This window comes from Tamandua tetradactyla, chromosome 5 (assembly GCF_023851605.1).
Source record: "Tamandua tetradactyla isolate mTamTet1 chromosome 5, mTamTet1.pri, whole genome shotgun sequence".
In the NCBI taxonomy this organism is placed as follows: Eukaryota; Metazoa; Chordata; class Mammalia; order Pilosa; family Myrmecophagidae; genus Tamandua; species Tamandua tetradactyla.
In genome coordinates, this window is record NC_135331.1 from 8220580 (window position 1) to 8241507 (window position 20928).

General features: G+C 41.3%; 1 protein-coding gene across 5 annotated transcripts in view; it reads right to left on the reverse strand.

The window, feature by feature from the left end:
- DNAH10 (dynein axonemal heavy chain 10) overlaps positions 1-20928 on the reverse strand; it is a 194076-nt gene that overhangs the window by 88504 nt on the left and 84644 nt on the right. For all 5 annotated transcript variants that reach the window (XM_077159595.1, XM_077159598.1, XM_077159596.1 and 2 more), the window contains exons 28-39: positions 19803-19925; positions 17824-18057; positions 15704-15927; positions 13011-13280; positions 12709-12892; positions 11563-11697; positions 10849-11001; positions 7961-8149; positions 5862-6008; positions 5158-5349; positions 3237-3355; positions 1747-1905 (exon numbers count right to left, since the gene is read on the reverse strand). In XM_077159595.1, coding sequence (XP_077015710.1) covers positions 1747-1905; positions 3237-3355; positions 5158-5349; positions 5862-6008; positions 7961-8149; positions 10849-11001; positions 11563-11697; positions 12709-12892; positions 13011-13280; positions 15704-15927; positions 17824-18057; positions 19803-19925 — 2129 coding nt within the window. The remainder of the gene's footprint in view (positions 1-1746; positions 1906-3236; positions 3356-5157; positions 5350-5861; positions 6009-7960; positions 8150-10848; positions 11002-11562; positions 11698-12708; positions 12893-13010; positions 13281-15703; positions 15928-17823; positions 18058-19802; positions 19926-20928) is intronic.

Below are 20928 nucleotides of genomic sequence, written 5' to 3' on the forward strand. Positions count from 1 at the left end.
TACAAAAAAAACCCTGTATATTCTTGTCCAGCTTCTCTAATTGTTAATTTTTTGCCACATTTTTGCATACTTACTTTGTCTCTCTGAATCAACTGACAGTAAGTTTCAGACACTCCTTTATTACTAAATACTTAAGCTCATATTTCCTAAGAACAAGTACCTTCTTCTACATAAGCACAGTACAATCAAATAGAAGAAATTTAACATTGGGGCACTATTGTTAACTAATACACAGTCATATTCAAATGTCACCAATTGTCCCAAAAGAGAATCTCCATTTTATAACCATCCTAGGAATAGACGAGTCATGCTATCATCAATAGATGCCAAAACCACTGAGTGAAAGTCCGATGAGGGACATGATATTGACAGTCTTAGGGTCTCTCCCCACAGAATGCACTTAGATTGTAAAGGGGAAAATGAGAGATACCTGAACTAGATGAGCAAACTCAATCTCAGAAGTAATGGGGCAAACCAACATCATGTTATAAGCCTCTGATAAGTCGCACTGGGGCCACCTGGGTACTTTTGTGAGATTCCTGACAAAGATACATAGCCCGAATCTAATCTTGGGGAAATATCAGACAGTCCACACTGAGGCCACTATATAAAGCAGCTGGCCTAGGTGCTTCCAAAACATCAAGACTAAGGAAGTTTAACCTTGAGGAATTGCTCAAGGTTAAAGGAGTCCGATGGGACAGGAAAACTGAATGCAACAAATCCAGAACCAGGCGAGGACTGCTAAAAGGAGGCTGCTTTAAAAGCCATCAGTTGGAACTTTAGACTCTTGTTATTTAAGATTTTTTTAAAATTCTAATCCCAAATTCTTAAAGGGATTTAACTAGAATGTAAAATCAAAACTGCTCCTGAATTTACTTAAGAGGCATTATAGGAAATGCTAACATTGGGGAAAAGACTTTTTACCTGACAGCATCTGTGAAGGTTAATTTTATTTTTCAACTTGGCTAGGCTACAGTACTGTTATGTAATCAAACACTACTCTCGTAGTGGCTGTGCAGATATTTTGTAGATGAGGTTAATGTTCACAATCAGGTGATGTTAAGTAAATGGGATTATCCTCGATAATGTGGGTGGGCCCCTTCCAATCACTTGAATGGCCTTCAGAGAAAAAAAACTGCAGTCTCCTAGAGAAGAAGAAATTCTGCCTCAAGCCTACAGCATCAACTTCTGCCTGAGTTTCCAACCCACCAGCCTCTCCTATGGACTTGAGACTTGCCAGGCTCCGTCACCCCGTGAGCAAATTTCTTAAGATCAATTGGGGCTTGTTCTCAGAAGAACCGTGATTGATAGAGCAGCCACAGAGCATCTCTACACTCAGTCTCACTGGTGGGGGGAGGACAGACATCATCAGCCACATTTACAACACAGAAAGTTGTGGATCCAAGGGTCTTGCAGCCCTCTCCAGGACCTGCCTTGCAGTGCAGCATGGCCACAAGGCAGCCTGGCCTGACAGCTGCAATTTAAACCTCAAAGTCAGGCAGCGTGAGTTCAAATCTTGGGCCTTGGGGCAAGTTTCTCAACTTCTCTAGGCCTCAGTTTCCTCAGTGGTAAGATGGGTATGAGCACAATATCTGCCACACAGGGTTGTTGAGACAAACACAGGTAATACACTGAGAAGCATACCTGGCCTTTCCTAAGAAGAGCCTTCAGGATTTTAATTTTTGTAATGTTAGCTAGTTAACATTAACTACCTGAAATTATTTCCTACTTAATAAAGATACTCACTTGCGCTCCTTCTTATCCGTTGGCTTGTTGATCTCTCTGAAGATGTTTGACAAAACTCCATCTGTCCAGTCTCGGGTGGTAGGATCCAAAATGCCGTAGAGTTCTATGACACTAACAGCCTTGGGGTTCAGGATGTACAGCTTTGTTAGCAGCCCAAGCCTAAATCAATGGAGGGGCTTCAGCCATGGTTCATGCTAAATACATTAGAAAATCAAGCTGTGCCACAGAAGAATTGGGGTTACACCTGGCTGGATGCTTCCAGGCCAATCCAACATTTAAAATGCAATCCATTCTCACTCAATCCTAGGCTTCCCACTCACTGTTAATGGTTACACTAAAATGTAAAGCAACCATAATTCACTGAGAAATGTGGCGAGAACACAAATGAGGCCTCAATTAAAGCACAGCTTTGCCTTCTGAGGGTAAGAAGAAGCAAACTTTAGTAATATTATCATTACTGGCTTAAGGAAACAATATTCCATCATCCTTGATAATGTAACAAGATTTTGGACAACTAATGTTCAGTCCCTGGCATATACAGAATGACACCTGCTCTGCAGTGCTACTTTATAAACCATGTGGACAGACAATTTTCCACTATAATGCCTGTAAATTTCCACGAGTCTATGTGAGTAATTCATCTAAGGGAAAAAATTTCACACAAGCCACAGTACAAAGTTCACTAAAATAATAATAATGAAAAAAAATCATTACTAACAATAAATTGTTATTAAAAAAGAGAGAATGAAATACAGAAGAATTACAACACAGCCGACCTAGAGTTAGCAAGCCGCTGTCCACTGGTCTTCTTTGACTAAGTTAATCATATAAAACACGTGAAGAAATGATAAGTAATGACAATCATTTAATTATGAGATTTCATCCACTATCTAGAAATGATCAAGTCACTAAGATTACAATACTTGATTTAGAGTTTTTGCTGGAATATTAGCATCCACTAAAGTCATTATGGAATCTAGTTATTGGTTAGGAATGAAATGATAAGCCAGAAAATCCATTTTCAGCATAAGGATATCAATACATTACGATGATATTCTCTATATAAGAGCCCTTTTTTCCTTACAGCAGAATTGCGCCTCAGGGTTGGGGGCATTTGGGGAGCTGACACTCCCTTCTGGCCACTCCAATACCATATAATGATGGGTCCCGACTGACTTTAAAGGAGCAATATATCCACCAAATGATTATGACCTACCAACTTATTTTTCAAAATATGTTCATAGGATATTTTGTGAAATTCTCATTTTACAAATCTATTCACAATCAGACATGCAAAAGCATTCCTATTTTGTTTTCTAAAATATGTCAACTAAATCAGCAATGAAGCAAGGAAGGCCCTCTGAGTTTAAAAGAATGTTTAGGACAAATTTACACTTACAGGAAGCCGGAAAGTAATCCAGGACTAACTCCACCACCAACCATTTGTGGTGAAACCACCTGGCAAGCGGCCCCCCCACAGGTGTACTCACTTGGTCTGGGCCTGACACAGAGCATTAATGACCACGGACTTGCCCCCTCCAGTGGGCCCCACCACCATAGTTGTGTGTCGGGTTAGCATGGTCTCGAACATTTGCACAACTTTATCCACCTGCCGGACAAACATTGGCAGATGGGTTGAAACACATCCTTTTTTTTAAAAAAAAAAAAAAGCTTTATTGAAATATAATTCACATACCATATACTTTACCCACCTGAAATGTGCAATTCAGTGGTTTTCAGTATTTTAGAGTTGTGTACCCATTTCCAGAATCAATTGTTAGAACACTTTCATCACCCCAAAAAGAAACCCTGTACTCTTTAGCCATCAGCTTCAAGTCCCCCATCTCCCCCATCATCTCCCCATCATCTCCCCTATCACCTCCCCCATCATCTTCCCCATGACCTCCCCCATCATCTCCCCTATCACCTCCCCCTTTATCTTCTCCATCATCTCCCCCATCATCTCCCCCTCACCCCCCATCATCTCCCCATCATCTCTCCATCATCTCCCCAACATCTCCCCCATCATCTCCCCCATCATCTTCCCCACCTTCTCCATCATCTCCCCCATCGTCTTCCCCATCTCCTCCATCATCTCCCCATCATCATCTCCCCCATCATCATCTCCCCATCTCCTCCATCATCTCCCCTTCATCTCTCCCATCATCTCCCCCATCTCCCTCATCATCTCCCCCAACATCATTTCCCTGAACATCTCCCCCAACATCATCTCCCCCAACATCATTTCCCCCATCACCTCCCCCATCACCTCCCCATCATCTCCCCATCATCTCCCCCGTCACCTCCCCCATCATCTCCTCCATCTCCTCCATCATCTCCCCCAACATCATCTCCTCCATCACCTTCCCCATCACCTCCCCCATCACCTCCCCATCATCTCCCCCATCACCTCCCCCATCATCTCCTCCATCTCCTCCATCATCTCCCCCATCATCTTCCCCACCTCCTCCATCATCTCCCCCATCATCTCCCCATCACCATCTCCCTCATCTCCTCCATCATCTCCCCCATCTCCCCCTGGCCTCTGGCAACCATTAATCTACACTCCGTCTCCATAGATTTGCGTATTCTGGACACTCTATATAAACAGAATCATGCAATATGTAGTCCTTTGTGACTGGCTTCTTTCACAAAGGCATTTTTCAAGGTTCATCTGTTCTGTAGCATATGCCAGAACATCCTTCCTTTTTATGGCTCAATAATATTCTGTTATTGAATATGCATATGCCATATTTTATTTATCCATGCATTAGTTGATGGCCATGTGGGATGTTTCTACTGTTGGGTCAGTATGAATAATGCTGCTATGAACGTTCGTGGGTATGTTTTTTCTGTGGACATGTTTTCATGTACCTTTGGTAAAATACCTAGGATGGAATTGTTGGGGTTTAGGTTGACTGTGTTTAACTTTTGGAGGAACTGCTAGACTGTTTTTCAAAGTGGCTGCACCATACTACATTCCCACTAGAAAAACACATCTTTCTAAGTAACTAACTCCAGAGGAAAAATCAGGGCCAGAAGAGGTGCAGTGAGCTCTCCTCCATGGCTTCTGCCCACCACCCACGACCCAGGTCTGAGGCCCTGGGTATCCCCTCAAGAAGTAGCTACCCAAGCCCTACGGTTCCTTTTATCTCAGCAGAACATTCCACAATAACGCTGGCTTAACAACAACATAGACAAACCTATGGGTTTTCAGTGATCAGAATGCTACCTTGGCAATATCTGATTTAATTTTTAGTAAGTGTGATTCTGATTTTTAAAATGTGGGGGAGGTTGGGTACAGGGAGAATATTAGATGACTGGGTCCCAAAACAAAATACTTAAGTTACTGATTGGCTGAAGGGAGTAAGAGCAAGTCAAAGTGAGTTCTCATTTCCAGCTCTGTTTTACCTGAATGGGTAAGACAACATAGCCACTCTCTTCCAGCACTTGTTCTACTGCATCGTTGAAATCAGGGTAACGGACACGGGGGCAGTCTAGTCCAGGAAACAAATCAGAAATGAGGCCAAGGAAAAGAGGGACATCTTCAAACACGAACTTGGGTAGATTCATGTCCCGTAGTGCCCTCATCAGTACAACATCCTAGACGAAATGAAATACAGACATTTTCAAAGTCATTTTCCAGCACACTGTGCTGGTGTGAAAACCCTCTTAGAAAATATAAAATGATAGATAAAATATAAAAGACGTGCAGACACATGAGTCTGTAGGCCACAGATGGCATTCACTGAGCTGTGCCTTGGAGTAAGTTCCATGTGAAGGAAACAAAGAATTCTGCTTATCCCCACCCCTTCACCCCACAATCCTGAGATTACTGACTATTACTATTGATTATCATAAATAATCAATACTGGTTATCATAATTGTTGGTACTGAAGTGAAGGCAATGAACTTCATCTTGAGGTGAGAAGTCCAATTAGATGAAAAGAATAATGAGTAAAAGACCAAATTAAGACCAGACAATTAAATGAAGAGATGGGTAAGACTCAAAACTTTCAGTGAGTATCATTTTGTGCCCCATTTCTACCACAGAATTTACTCAACACATACCAACCAAGTGAGCAACCAAATAACGTTTGAGCACATGCCCCTACCTCCTTGAGGTTAGTGGAGCCCCTCTTCAGCTCACCAGCCATTACCAGCACCGATTTAAGGGCTCTGAGTCCAAAGTCATAGTGATGCTGCTTGGAGAGCTGCTCCCGGGCCAGCTTATACAGCACAGTCATCTTTTTGGCCAGAGACTTTTTGATAAGAGATAATAAAATAATATGAAAGCAAAGCATATCACTATACAAAGAAAATGGACATACAGGTACTCAGGTAAAGCTGCTCTATAAAAAAGCAAATCTTGTCTCTGACTTTCAGAAATACCAGGGTGGATCCTTTGTTTTAACTATTACAAACTGGGAACTAATTTAAATGGAATACCTACCTTCCCAAAATTTGATGACTCTCCTAAAAAGCTGGAGATAATCCTAATCCTTTTAATGTAAAGAACAGAACCTATTAAGGATTGAATCATGTCCTCCACAAAAGGCATGTTCAGATGCCAACCCCTGATCCCATGGTGTGACCTGTGAAGACTTTCAAAGATATGCCCAAATTGAATGCGAGTGGACCTTAATCTAATATGGTCAAAGTCCTTATGAACAAAGGAAATTGGTCACAGAAGGAGAAGCCAGAGGGAGTGGCCAGAGGCTAGAAATCAAGAGAATCCGGAAAAGAAAGAAGATGCTACCAAGTACACTGTCATAGGACAGAAAAGCCAAGGACCAAGGATCACTGGCAGCCAGCCCCAGAACAGCACAGTCTTTGGGGAGAAGGCATTACCTTGCTGATGCCTCGGTTTTGGACTTCTCCTAGCCTCAAAACCATGAGCCAATAAACTCCCATTGTTGAATCCTACCCATTGTACAGTATTTGTTTTATCAGTTAGGAAACAAAATCAGAACCCAGCTAACTTTTTAAATTGTAGTAATCATACTTCAAAAATATACTTCTTATTTATTGTAACCCAACCATGTTACTGAGGTTTCTCCCATAACCATTCTGAGGATGAGCCCGTCACCCTGTCTATGTCAAGGATTGAAACCCTGCATCTTGTCCCCAACGGAGACATTTTGGTTATGAAACTAAGAACAAGCGCTCTCACCACTCTAACTCCAATGTTGACAACAGGATAGACAAGAGCCTTTAAAAAAATAATTTGCAGAAAAACAACCTAACAACCCTTTAAGTTAAAAGTGGTAGCTACTTTGTACCTTTTCCAGGGAAAAATGTCCATGCATACATTTATATAGACCTAAAGAGAGGATAAAGGTGTCATCTGTAAATTTTTTAAAGCCACATCATCTAAAGGACATTGTGCTGAATGAAAGTCACCCACCTCAAAGGACTGCATGCTGTGACATTCCATTTACGTGATATTCTCAAAGTGACATAGAGTGATGGGGAACTGATTAGGGGTCAGGTTGGGGAGAGTGTGGGTCTATTAAGGTAACACAAGGGAGCTACTCTGTAGTGATTGAGGGATTCTGTGATACAATTGTGGTAGAACAGTTCTCTACCCCAATTACGGTGGTTCCTCAAGTTCACACATGTGAAAAATTTACAGAATTATATACACACACATACCAAAAGAAGAGGGCTATGAACCCTCATGAAAATGAATATAGCCTGTGCCTGAGTAAATCGTGTCATACCAACCTCGGGGTCCTGGTTTTGACAATGATGATGTGGTTGCGCAAGGTGTTATCACCAGAGGATGCTGGGGGAAGGGGACAAAGGAACACTCTGTACTATTTTTTTTTTTTTGTATGCTGTATGGTGGGGTCACATTTTATTATTTTTCTCCATGAGAGTATCCCGTTATTCCAGCACCATTTGTTTAATATTGTTTTATTTTGTTTTTGTTTGTTTTTTGGAAAGTATATGGACCAGGAATCAAACCTGGGTCTCCCACATGGCAGGCAGGTAGCACTGAACTACCCTTGCACCCCACTCTGTTCTATTTTTAAAACTTCTTGTGCATCTTAAATTCTTGCAGAAGGAAAAGCTAAAATAAAAATAAGGGATGGTGTTTGTAATAAAGCGAAGGAAAATAAAAGCTTCACAGAACCTGAGCTTTGGGACGACGTGGCCAGAAGGTAGGCCAGCTGGGGTCCCACGTGCCCCATACATGGCCGAAACCTACCTTGGCCCAGAGGAAGCCCTCAGAGAAAAGCATGATCTCGCAGATCTGCTGCAGGTCGGGCACAATCACCACCACGGGCCTGAAGAGGGCCTTCACCGACTCGGGCAGCTCTGTGCGGCCAGCATAGCCTGGGTTCATGGTGATGAAGATGCCCATGCGTGAGTCCAGGGAGATCTCCTGCCCTTCGAACTGGGAGACAAGAGGAAAGAAAGGAGGGTTATGTGCCGGGTCTGGCCCAGCTCATGGGAAAGCAGGCCAAGGAGTCATGCGGCAGCTGATTTTCCACAGATAAGAGACAGACAATTCATTTGTGTCCTTTCTCTCGCCAGGTGTTAAACGGAGAGACCTCTTGCCTAAGGCCCACATCTTCTGGAAAGGGCAAGTCTCAGCTGACACCCCCACCCACTCTGGTCTGAATCAAGGGTTTCTGCACTTAACAAGTGGCTGATGCCTTAGAAAAGTGTAGCCTGGGGCTGAAACGAGAATCTGCCATATGTTAGCTGTGTGGCCCTTAGCAGGTTACTTAACCTCCCTGAGCCTCAGTTTCCTTTTCTGTAAAACAGGGATACAATCTACCTCGAGCATGGTGATGTGATTAACTGAGATCATCTACTTAAGATACGTCGATATTTCACACAAAGCAGATTTTCATCAGACCTAATTGCCATTCCCTTCCTGTTCCCACCTCCACACTGATCTGGGTGCCTGGAATTAATGTGATTAACTCTTTCTAAACATTCCACCTTGGCATCCTTTAAGAAATTTCCAGTTGCCTTAGGTACCGGCAAACTGTAGGAATCTCTATTTATTTTTTAGCCTCTTGAGCCTAAGGCTGAATCTCCATTGTCTCTCCATGAACTTTTCTATCAACTAAGATTTTACCATTTTATTTCTTTTAATTGTCCATCAGCTAGACAAAGGATAGAAAATGTTATTTTTATGAGGCACTGGCTGCCTCAGTGAGGATAACCCAGCAGATAGCTGATGCTCCCCTTGAAAGGAGGCTACTATCTTGTTCTCCAAGTCTGTACCTGAACTAGTCCTTGCCACTCCCCAGTACCCCATATGAGGCCAGAATGCCCTATGGTTTCAGAGAGCCACCCTTGGAGATGCTGACAGCTTGCTCCTAAAGCCACAGCTTCTAGGACCTAAGTAGATGCAGGTTAAATTTCCCCAAAGGACGAATAAAAAATTTTTTAAAGTCTACCCAGAAACTTTATTGGAATCTAAGACATTTTTAACAATGTCCAGTTTATGTAATCTCTTGACAGTCAGCACCACTGAAGTCTGTGGAAAAAGCACGTGAGACGCCATCACGAGGTGGGTGCTTTTGATGGAATCCTCACCAGCCCGAGCTGAATCTGGGTCCTGAACCTCCCAACGAAGATCTTTAGGAGGACACGTACTAGTTCTAGGTTAAAGGGGGAAAAAAGGATGATTCCAGACAAGATATACATATGATGCACATGGTATCGGGGGCAAGGTATGTCTGTGGAATTATTTAACGAGAGGCAACAAGAAGGCAGGGCATGAGAGGACAACAGTGGGGAGAGGAGCAGCGGAGAACATAGGGACTTCAGGACATTTCCTCGTGCAAGAAAATGGCCCAGCTGCTCTGGTCTTTTGTGTCAAAGAACACTCTTCTGGACTATGGAAATTCTATCAGAAGATTGTGTTTCTCCAAATTCTGATCCCATTTATCTGATGTAATTTAATGGAGATTTCTCAGACTTGAATCTAATGTATTATCAAAGTGGGGAGATGGGTGAATTTTTAAAGAGATTTTTAATTTTGTCTTTTTGTTTTGATAACAACCTAAAAATTCTTACTCATTATAATGTCATAACCACATATAAAGACAAAACTCATTCACTGTGATAATTTCAATTGAAAGGCATTTTGATTGGAATTTTCATTTTTTAAGTAGTCAGCTTTCCTCAAACTTGGGAAGTCACCAAGTTTCATTTCCTTTAAAGGGGGCTTTGCAAGTAGTTGCTTAATATGTGCTGGATTTAAATGTTTGGAAATGGACAGAGATGATGGTAGCACATCGTTGTGAAAATAATTCACAGCACTGAATGGTGTGTGAACGTGGTGGAAGGGAGAGCTTAGAGTCATGTAAGACACCAGAAAAGGAAAGCTGGAGGTTAAAACATGGGAATATATAACACAGTGTATCTTGTAGTGGACAATGTCTGTGATTAACTATACAAATATTTTTAAAGTTCTTTTATGAACCAGAGCAAATGTACAACACTATGACAAGGAGTTAGAAACGGAGGGATATATGGGAAAAATAGTACCTACTGCAAACTAAGGACTATAGTTAACAGTAATATTTTACTACTCTTTCATCGACAGTAACAAATGTACCACACCAATACTAAGTCAATCAAGGTGGACATAAGGAGTATGGGAGGATTTGGGTTTTATTTTTTATTTCTTTTCTGGAGCAATGAAAATGTTCTAAATTTGATCATGGGGTTGTTTGCACAACTATGTGGTGATACTGTGAGCCAGTGATTGTATACTTTGGATGGTTTCTACAGTGTGTGACTATATCTCATTAAAATTGTATTTAAAAAAATATTTTTCAAAAAGAGGGGCTCTGAATATCACTTATTTGAGAACATTGCCTTGCCTGTCTGTAACTAAAAGACATATGTCTGAAACTATTTTGGTGTTCCCGGGATATTACAGTCCTTAATTTTCAAAGATAATGATAATTTAGGGAATCCTGACTGTCTCAGTTTTAAAACAAAAATCAGGCCAATCTTCACCCATAGAAAAAACGGTCTGAAAGGCAAGGCCCTGCCATCTGACAGTTCGAAGGTAACATGGCAGTTTGCATACAGGGGACGTGATCCATGTGAATGTCATATCCTCACCTGGAACGTGGTTAACTGGTGGATCAGAGCATTTCGAATTGTTTGAATCTGAGACGAGATAACCGAGAGCACAGAGGCATCAATCCGATTAAACTCATCAAAGCAGCCCCAAGCTCCACACTGGGCAAGGCCAGAGAAAATCTTCCCAATGGCCTAGAATGAAATAAATTGCAAGTGACCCATCTATGGATACATTTTCTAAATTAAAGCAAACAATGAGATACTCAGACAGGCAGAAAAGCAACTAGCCACCACTGACAGATCTTTCTGGCAAGACTTGCAAGGCTTCACATGGCCCATCTCCCACTAACAAATCAAGGACTTTCATGCAAAACTCCAGATTTCTGGCTTTTCTTGACAGATTGGAAAATCTAACAATACTCAGTCCATTTCCCCAAATGGCACCAACCGACTGAAGCTTAACAGTGGTGCCTCTGTTAGTCAAAACATTTCTCCCCAGTTGACCACAGATCACCCCTTCCTCTCTATCATCTCTGTTGGATGTTCACTCTGGTAAGCATTTACGCTTAGAACTCTTGCTCTACACGCTGCTAACAAAACACATTCAAGTTCTGTGATTGTGGTCATCTACTACATTCTCTTAACCACTGCCATGCCATTTAACAGAGTGTGAGGCAGACTGTCTTCCTGCCATGTACCACTTTGAGCTCCCTGCCTAATAAGATAGCACTAAAAGTGGTACCCATGCCTTACTTTATAGTCCATGCCTTCGCCACAGTTGGTTACGACACAGAGCAAGCCCAAGGCTTTGGCAAGGTCCTTAGTGGTCTCGGTTTTGCCGGTACCTGCTGGGCCAGCAGGAGCCCCACCCAGATACATGGACAGTGCCTGTTATAAGCCAAATGCAAAACATGTTGTCTGTTTCACATAAGGAAACACGTCATTTACAAGTTTAGCACCATGACAATACATGTGGAACGTATACATAAGTGACAATGAATAAGTTCATACTCTTTTGATAGTCACCATTTTAAACATTTCTTTTCTGCATTTTCCCATTGATGTCTACTGATGCTCCATTATATAGGGACTAGTGTACCAGGGACTAAGCAACATGCTGGAAAACGCCTGGGGTCATGAGGGCAATGCCCAGTAGACCCAGAGAAGACATTCATGGGCACATGGGTATCTGCCAATGAAGGAGAAACCTTGCTCAAAGAAAGCTTTGGCTTTCTTACCCTAAGCTCCTGGGAGATGACCTCAAACCCCTTGTCCTGTCTTGTCTGAAAAGAGTGTCTTTGTTTACCCAGGAGGTCTTGAGCCACACCAAAGAGTCTAACATTGTGCTTTATGATAGAGGCTTTGGACCACCTGGTATCAGCTCGATCTCCAAAGGGGCTGGTGACTAAGGTCAGGCACTGGGCAACCACCCATGTCTGTGTATCCAGTTCCTAACAGAAATGCTGGACACCAGATGAGAGCTCATGAGCTTCTGTGATTGGCAACACTCTGTGTGTTGACACACATTGCTGAGAGAAATAAAGAGCTGTGCTCACTACTCCATTGGGAGAGGACAACTGGAAGTTCCACACCTGGGTTCTCCTGGAGAATGCCCAGTGCATCTGTATCCTCTGATTCTGATCTGCATCTTTTCACTGTAATAAACCATTACTGTGAGTATAACAGCTTTGCTGAGTTCCCTGAGTCCTTCTAGCAAATTACTGGAGCTGAACATGGTTATCTTGGAGACCTCCTGAACTTGCAACATTGCAATCCCAAATGGAAATCCTTTCATGGGTTTAAAGCAATGATGACCCTGTTGCAATTACCTTTGTCATGTACAGAGAAAAATGCATAAACTCAAGGTAGGTCAAAACTAAAAGACAAGCTGGCAATCACCTGAGTGAGGGTCAGGTAAATCCGGTCCGTAAGGGGCGTAATGACCAATCTCCCATTCAACCCCATGTACTCGTAGCCGTAGCTGAAGGTTCCTGTGCACTGGCGGATGTTGAGTTCATCTGGTTCTCGGTCCCAGTAAAACCGCAGCTGACTTTCCCATTCAAACTCCCGGGCCTCAAGAATGCTGAAAGGTGGGAAATGGAGATGACTAAGACAGAGGATGGAAGGGCAGGTGGTTGAAGAAATCCAAAGATGGTTAAAGAATGAATCCTGATGCTCCAGTGCCCCTGGAGGATCCTTACCTGCCTCTTATGAAAGAATCGACTATGTCTCGGGCATGCACGTCAATGATGAGAACCGTGTTGTATTTCTTCCTGTCGTTTTTGCTCAAGGGCATGGTGATCCGAGTCACCAACTCATCAATTTGCCGGTGCATTTTCCTGCCATAGTGCTTCATGGCCTGCTTCTCCCCTTGCTTCACTTTGTTGAAGACGTCTTCTACCTCCCAGGTCCACCATACCTGGTTCGCAGCCAACACCACCATGCCTTGGTATAGGAGTATCCAGTCGACTCTACATAAAACATACACCTTTAAGAGATTTTTCCCCACAAACAAGGGTAAAGGAAACAATCCTATTAAGAATTTATTTCTTTCACCTGAAATAAGGAAAGCAAACTAAAAGCTTCAGGTAAGCAAATGACAGTAAGACCCCTCTGGCTAAATAATGAAATATCAGGCCCATGGATATGCACACAGAGACGCACACATGCACGCACAAATGCAGATATCTGTCTGAGTAGGAAAATGGCAGATAAGTTTCCAATGCTACCACCAATTCATCCAACTGCTGCTGCCAGGGAAATCACAGCAGAAGGAAGGAGGACTGCTGTTGTATAACAAGGAATTTGGGCTGGCCTTTATCCCTGAGAATACCCTCTATATCTTTATAATTTCCTGAAATAGGAGTATCTTTGTTACTCACAGGTAGGCCCTCCAGACCACACTAGATAGTTTATGCTAATAAGATGACCCACGGTGGGGCCAACCACACCTGTAACCTAAAGGTGGGGCTGACCAGACAGGAAAACCAACCATGGGATTAGTGGGGTTGGGCCACATATCATAACATCAGTCTTATCTCCAGGAAGGGAGGGACTAGAGATTGAGTTCAACCACTTAGGCCTTAATTCAATCAATTTTGCTTCCATAATGAAACCCCAATAAAAGCTCTGGACACTGAAGCTCAGGCAAGCTTTCCTAGTTGATAATATACACCAACATATCAGAAGAGGGACATGTTCTGATAGAGAGGACCCAGGAGCTTTACATTTGGGGACCATCCCAGATCTCATTCTATGTGGCTCTTCTTATTTGTATCCTTTTTGCTGTACTCCTATATATATATAGGGCTTTCAGAGTTCTGAGTCTAGGGAATCACTGAATTTGGAGGGTAGTGGAGCACACTCAAAGGTGTAAACCAGTTGACAGGAAGTTTGGGTGGTCTGGGACCCCCAGAATTTGCAGCTGGTGTCTGAAGCAATGGCATTCTGATGAGGACTAAGCCCTGAACCTGCAAGCCTCACTGAATTCTGGGTATTCAGAGCCAGAACAGCATTACAGTTGGTGTCAGAAATTAAAGCAATTATTAAATTAGAACAGATTTTGCCAAATGGAAATAACATCATAATGCTGGTTCCTGGAGGAGGATAACGGGATTTCTTTGACTTGCTGGAATCTGTTTCATTGCATAATGGCAGAAAAATTGAATTTTTTTTTTTTTACTTTTAATGTTTAGATTCTATAAAGTTAAGTTTCCTGTTAAAGAGAAAACTTAGAAGATGCATTTTAAAAGCCAATTTCTTAAAAATTTAATCATGATTATCATGGAAAAAGAAGAAAATGGGTTTGTTGTTTGTAGACTAAAATAAAGGCATTTTTGATTAAAAACATTTTCTTTATACAACTTTATTGACTAACTTATGTGCATAATCAATCCGACTACACACTTGATTTCTGTTGGTTCCCTAGGTCACTGGACCTCACATTGAGCATGTTCAGAATCACCAGAAGGGGCTTGTTAAAACAAGGATCCCTGGGTCCCACTTCCAGACTTTCTGATGCAACAAGTCTGGAATGGGGCCCGAGAATTTGCATTTCTAACCTACTCCCAGGGAGTGCTGTCAGTGCAGTACTGGGGACCCCAACTCAGATAAGCACTGCACTAGGTGATAATATAAAGACATTTAATGTAGCTATTGATAGAAAGGAAAACCTCAATTGAAATGGTCAATCTACTCAAAACCCTTAAAATTAAGTCAGTGTTGTAGACGAGAACTGTGGTTAATCATACAAATATAAGAATATTTTTACATTTCTTATATCCTTATTATTCTTATATTTGTACATAACTATTGCTAGGTGTTAACAATAGGATGGCATATGGAAAAAATATATCTAATGCAAACTATGGACTACAGTTAACAGTAATATTTTAATATTCTTTCACTGACTGCATCAAAAGTACCATGCCAATGCTAAGTGTAAATAATAAAGGGGGTACAAATTAATGTAGGTTGTAAAATGTAGTGTGGTTCCCTAACTTTCTGTTTTCCTGAGAAAAGATACATCTTTTATCTAAAAATAAATAAAGGGGGGATAAAGGGCATAGGGTTTTTGTTTTGGTAGAAACAAAAATGTTCTAAAATTTGCTGTGGTGATGAATACACAACTCTGTGAATATACTGTGAGCCATGGATTGCACACTTTGGATGGATTGCATGGTATGTGAATATATCTCAAAAAAACTGCTTTTAAAAAAAATTTTATTGTAGGGATGTGCCAGAGTTTGTTTACCCATTCACCAATGGAAGGGATCATGGTTGCTTCCAATTTTTTACAATCATGAATAAAACTGCTATAAGTATTTAAAAAATTACTAGCAAACTCCATTGTGACTATATGATAAAGTAGCACATGTTCACATTTGTGACTCACCTGCTTCTGTCTTCACAGTATCTAAAAATAGCCTCTTTGGTAATTAGTCTGTTCGTTCTTCTCATTTCATTCAAAACTGCTGTCATCCAGTCCTCCACACGCCCTTCAGCCCGGATTATCTTCCGAAATTGCATGACTTCTCCTTCTGCTGAAATCATGGCTGACACTAATTTTTCTCCACTCTCCCCATCATTAAATCTCAGTGCTGCTATGTTGTCATACATCTGCAACACAGCAGAAGGAGCAAGCTGTGATATTTTGAATTCTGGAGGCAAAGGACAGCTTGCAGTGCCCCATCAGAACTGGCAGGATGCGAGGAACCGCAACAGGTCTACCAAGATCACACACCAAAGGGACGTTCATGCACACAATTGTTTGTTCATCCAACTGACATTAATTGGGTACTTTCATTTACCCTGCACTGTGCAAGATGTGTGGTGGATAAGAAAAAGAAAACAGACTCCCTCCACTTAGGATGCTAGTATGTCTGCTGGTATGGGGCAGTGTCTACACATATGTGCCAGTGTAACATTAAAAAGGTGGACAAAAACAGTGATTAAACACCCGGGGGCTTGGAAATTAGCAATCTGTGGTTGAATCCCAGCTTCCCCACTGTCCATCTGGGTAACTGGGCAATTTGTTTCTCTTCTCTCAGCAAGTTTCCTCAGTCATAGAATGAGCATAATTAAGGCACTTACAAGATGGAACTGTCAGATCAAATGAGACACCGCGTGTGAAATGCTGGCATACAATGTTTGCACTTGGCAGTGTTGGTCATTATCACTATGATTAGTCAGGGTAACATTTGGGAAAATGAGTCCCATAAAGCCTGCCCTATGAAAAACAGGGCACTGCAAATCAAAAAGTGAGCAGCAGAGAAAGGCAACAGTCTTAAATGGATAAAATCAGAGTTTTGCAAAAGGTGCTGACAGTAAATTAAGAACTTCTAACTATACATTTTTCTGTAACAGTAAAATATTTATTGATAAAAGTGGAAACAGAATGCTAATCCTCCTCTTTGAGAAAGGAAACCATGTAATAAAAATATGAATTTAATTCAAAGAAAGAAGCCAACACTAGTTAAAGGGAAACTATGAAATAAAGCAGTTGATCTGAAGTGCTTCCTTTATTTGGAATAAAGGACTTACTTTAGAACAGTGGTTCCCAGCTGGGAGTCATTTTGTCCCTGGGGCCACTGGACAATGTCAGGAGGCATTTCTGGTTGTCACAGCTGGGGAAGAGAATGCAACTGGCATTTGGGGGAGAGGCCAGGGATGCTGCTCAACACAGCCAGAAACCCTGCTCTCAGCCAACACTAAATAGAGCTGGCCAAGGATGACATCCGGCCATGCTCTGTTCTCTGCTGTGTTTCCTGCCATTCATTGTTATTCATGGATACCCACACGTTTATACAAAAGCATGGAAATTTAAAAGTGGAAAGAGTCACAGCAGGCTCATGACAGTGGCTGCCTCTAGAAAGCAGAAGAGGAACTACAGATGGGAGTGGGGGTAAATCACCTTCATCTGTAAGACTTTATTTTCCAAAAGAAAAAATGAGAGAGACAAAACAAGTACTATTAAATATTAATGAATGTCCACCGTGTGTGGTGGATGAGATTATTTCATCAACATTGTAAGGAAGGCACTGTCCTATATACTTTATAAATATTAACTCATTTAGTCTTTATAAGAAGCCCACTGACACTGGTAACTACTGGGGCTACCCTCATGAGGAACAAGATGCCCACAAAGGTTAAAGAACTTGCCTAAGGTCACCCAGCAAATAAGCATAGAGCCAGGATTTGAACCCAGGCAATCTGGCTCCATAGTCTATATGCTAAACCATTATCCTTTATTGTCTCTGCTTATTATTTTAATCTTCGTGTGTTCTTGTGTTTCTCACCCCCCACCCCCCCACCCCAAAAATGCTGTTTGGGAGCTGCAGAAAAAGAGGAACAAACAACAGGTGAGTTCCGGTGTATATTCAGATGAAAATCTCCAGCAGCACTTGACAGTCCTAAACCTCTGGGATGAACATCACTGTGAAGAGGAGCAGGGTAAAGCAGACTGCAGTGACAACGCTTGGGCGGGGGCTCCCACTGCAGAGCAGGGCGGCTGACCTTGATCATGTGCTCCTGGACGCAGAGAGGATCGCTGTTGCCCAGGATGCTGAGCAGCTCATCGTCAGAAATGAAGAAAAACCGCGGGAAAGCATTTCTCTTGGAATCTAAGTAGTCATTTAAACTTTTCTGGCATTTCTCGAGGCCCTCACTGATGTTCTGTAACTCGCTGAGGCGGTTTGGTGCTTCACAGCACCTCTTGATCACGGGGTCTTTCAAAGTCTCTCCCATTATCTGGACAAGGACCAGAGGAGAAACGGTGAGCTGAGGAAATACAAGTGTCATTTATGCGTCCCAAGCAGGCATCTGTCAGCACTGAAGCACAACAAAGAACAAAACTAACTAACTATCCCTAACCACAGCCCTTAGGGAGGGCAATTTAGCAAAATCTGCCACATTTTAAAGTAACTATATACTTAGCACCTTCTAACTTACACCTTGTAATTTGTTCAATTCTGATGTTTCTTCCCCTCGCCCCGTCCCCCTTTCTACTGGAAGGTCAACTACATGGGGCAAGAATTTTTATCTGTTTTGTTCACTGATGCGCCCCAGATACCTACAACAGTGCCTGTACCCAGAGGGCTCTCAGTGAAGACTGTTGAATGAATGAACCCAGCAATTCTACTTTGAGCAATGTAGAATGTTCTCTACAGCATATATTTATAATAGCAAAAAAGAAGGAAAAAGTGAAATAACGGAAATCTTCAACAATAGGGAATTAGGTAAATAATTCATACAATGAAATACTAAGCAACTGCTACAACTAATAATTTTGATGTTTGTTTATTGAAATGTGTAAGATGTTATATGAAAAAAAGCCAATTATATTGTACTAGATATATTTATGGATGTACTTATCTATTTATGCTTATGCTTACACAGCAATATAACAAATTCTGGAAAAATATATGCCAAATTGTTAAAAGCGATTTAACAAATTCTACAAAGAAATAGGCCACACTGTTAAAAGTGGTCATCTTTAGTAATGGGATCACAGGTACTTTATTCCTTTTCTTTACTTTTTTTTCTTGATTATTTGTATGTCCAAATCCTTAAATAATGAATAGATATTTTATGTTTTTTTCTAAATGTTCATGAAAACGGAGCAAATGAATAAGAAAAAGATGATGACAAATTCGAGTGGATAAAGGAGACCAAATCATGACCTGACCACTCACGAACACAATGACAAACCCAACAACAGAACCAGGTGGCAAAGCACCCCGACTAGGGGATGAAGACCTGGGATAAAACCCTGGTCTCATCGGCAGTCATGAGGACATGCCCCTTCTGGAAGAGTTTTAAAATGAGGATGCCCTATCACCTGCCATTCATCTTCCAACGATCTATCTTAAGATATTCATCCCAAATATGGGAAAAGCTTTAGGCATCAACTTGCACATTATTGATAAATGCAAATGACTTCATTTCAACAAAATGCCCAACTACTGAAGAAAAATCAAGTCAACTAAGGTCAAGCAATGGACTGGAATATTATATGAAGCCATGAAAATATTTTCTCAGATGGTTTCATAATATGAAATAACACTTCTCATAATATTAAGAGGAAATTATAAGCAATAAAATTGTACACGGTATGATTATAATTGTGTTTTTAAATCCACATATATTTTAATAAAAGACAAAAAGAAATACATGACATTAAAGTTGGTCATATAAGGTAAAAGGATGGTACAAGACTTTTTTTTTACTTTTTTATATTTTCTAAAGTTTTTAAACAAGCATTACTTTTTAAAAAACAAGCATTATTTTTATAATACAAATAAACAACAAAAATAGTCATGTACCAACAGCTAAATAGCAAACAAATTTTTAATAAACAGTTTAAAGTCATATATTATGACAGAAGAAATTTTAGAAGACACTAATGGAGAAAAATATCACATGCAAATGCAAAAGTAAAAGAATCTCATATAACCATCTTTCTTTCAAGACTAAAAAAGAAGTCAGTCACTTGCCCTTTTAAACATTCTATCGATGTTGTCAAACTTCTTCGCCTCATCTGGAAGTTGTGATCGTATATCTCCCCCAATAAAAATGCTTTCAAGATACATCCATTTTCTCTGATCCAGCATCCATACCTGTAAACACACAACGTTAGTACTGGCACAGGTTAACCAGTGCCTTAGGTGTACAGAGGAAAGTCCCACCCTAACTCAGGACAAAGTAAAACCATCTCAGGTCAAAGGACTTCCAGGAAAGACAGCAGAGCAAACATACATATCCACTTCTCTCCAACCCAAACATACAGGAATGTTGGATAAAGCATGACTAAGTATTTAAAAATACAAAGTTACACTTAAAAGAAAAAGGAAACCTTCCATACCAGCCTGGGACAGTGAGGAAGCAGAGGCTGGAACCCCGTGATCCAATGGAATCAGAGACAGAACCATGAGATGCCCATACAAAAATGAGGCAAGCCCCTGCATGACCAGAGGCCAGGCCCTGAGCTGCACTTAAGCTGGGAAACTGATCTGGAAACAATCACCCAAAGTTTGGGTTGTAGCCAGGAGCAAGCCCCTTGCCTGCGGCCAGGGAAGGAAAGAAAAGAAATCAAACAAAAAATGGTGAGTTGAGCCTGGGTTGCTCACAGGGATGGGGAATAGCATTTGTCACAAAGGAAAAAAAAAAATTCAGAGCACCTAATATAAAACCTTGTCTGAAGCTGCCCAATGCTACAGGCCAAGTTGGAGAAACTTCACAGACACATGAGAGTGTATCAGTGCTCACAGCAGCACTATTCACAAGAGCCAAAAAGGGGGAACCCAAGTGTCCATCAACAGATGACTGGATAAACAAAGTCTGGTCTATCCATACAGTGGAATATTATTCAGCCATAAAAAGGAATGAAGTTCTGATACATGCTGCTACATACAGAAACCTGGCAAACATTCTAAGTGAAAGAAGCCAGACACAAAAGGGAAAATTTTGCATGATTCCACTTACATGAAATATCTAGAGAAAAACAGAGACAGAAAGTAATGAGGGGTTTCCAGGGACAAGGAAGACAGTGAGTGTTGAGTGATTGTTTAAAGGGTACAGTTTCTGTTTGGGGTGATGAAAAAGTTTTGGTAATAGATACGG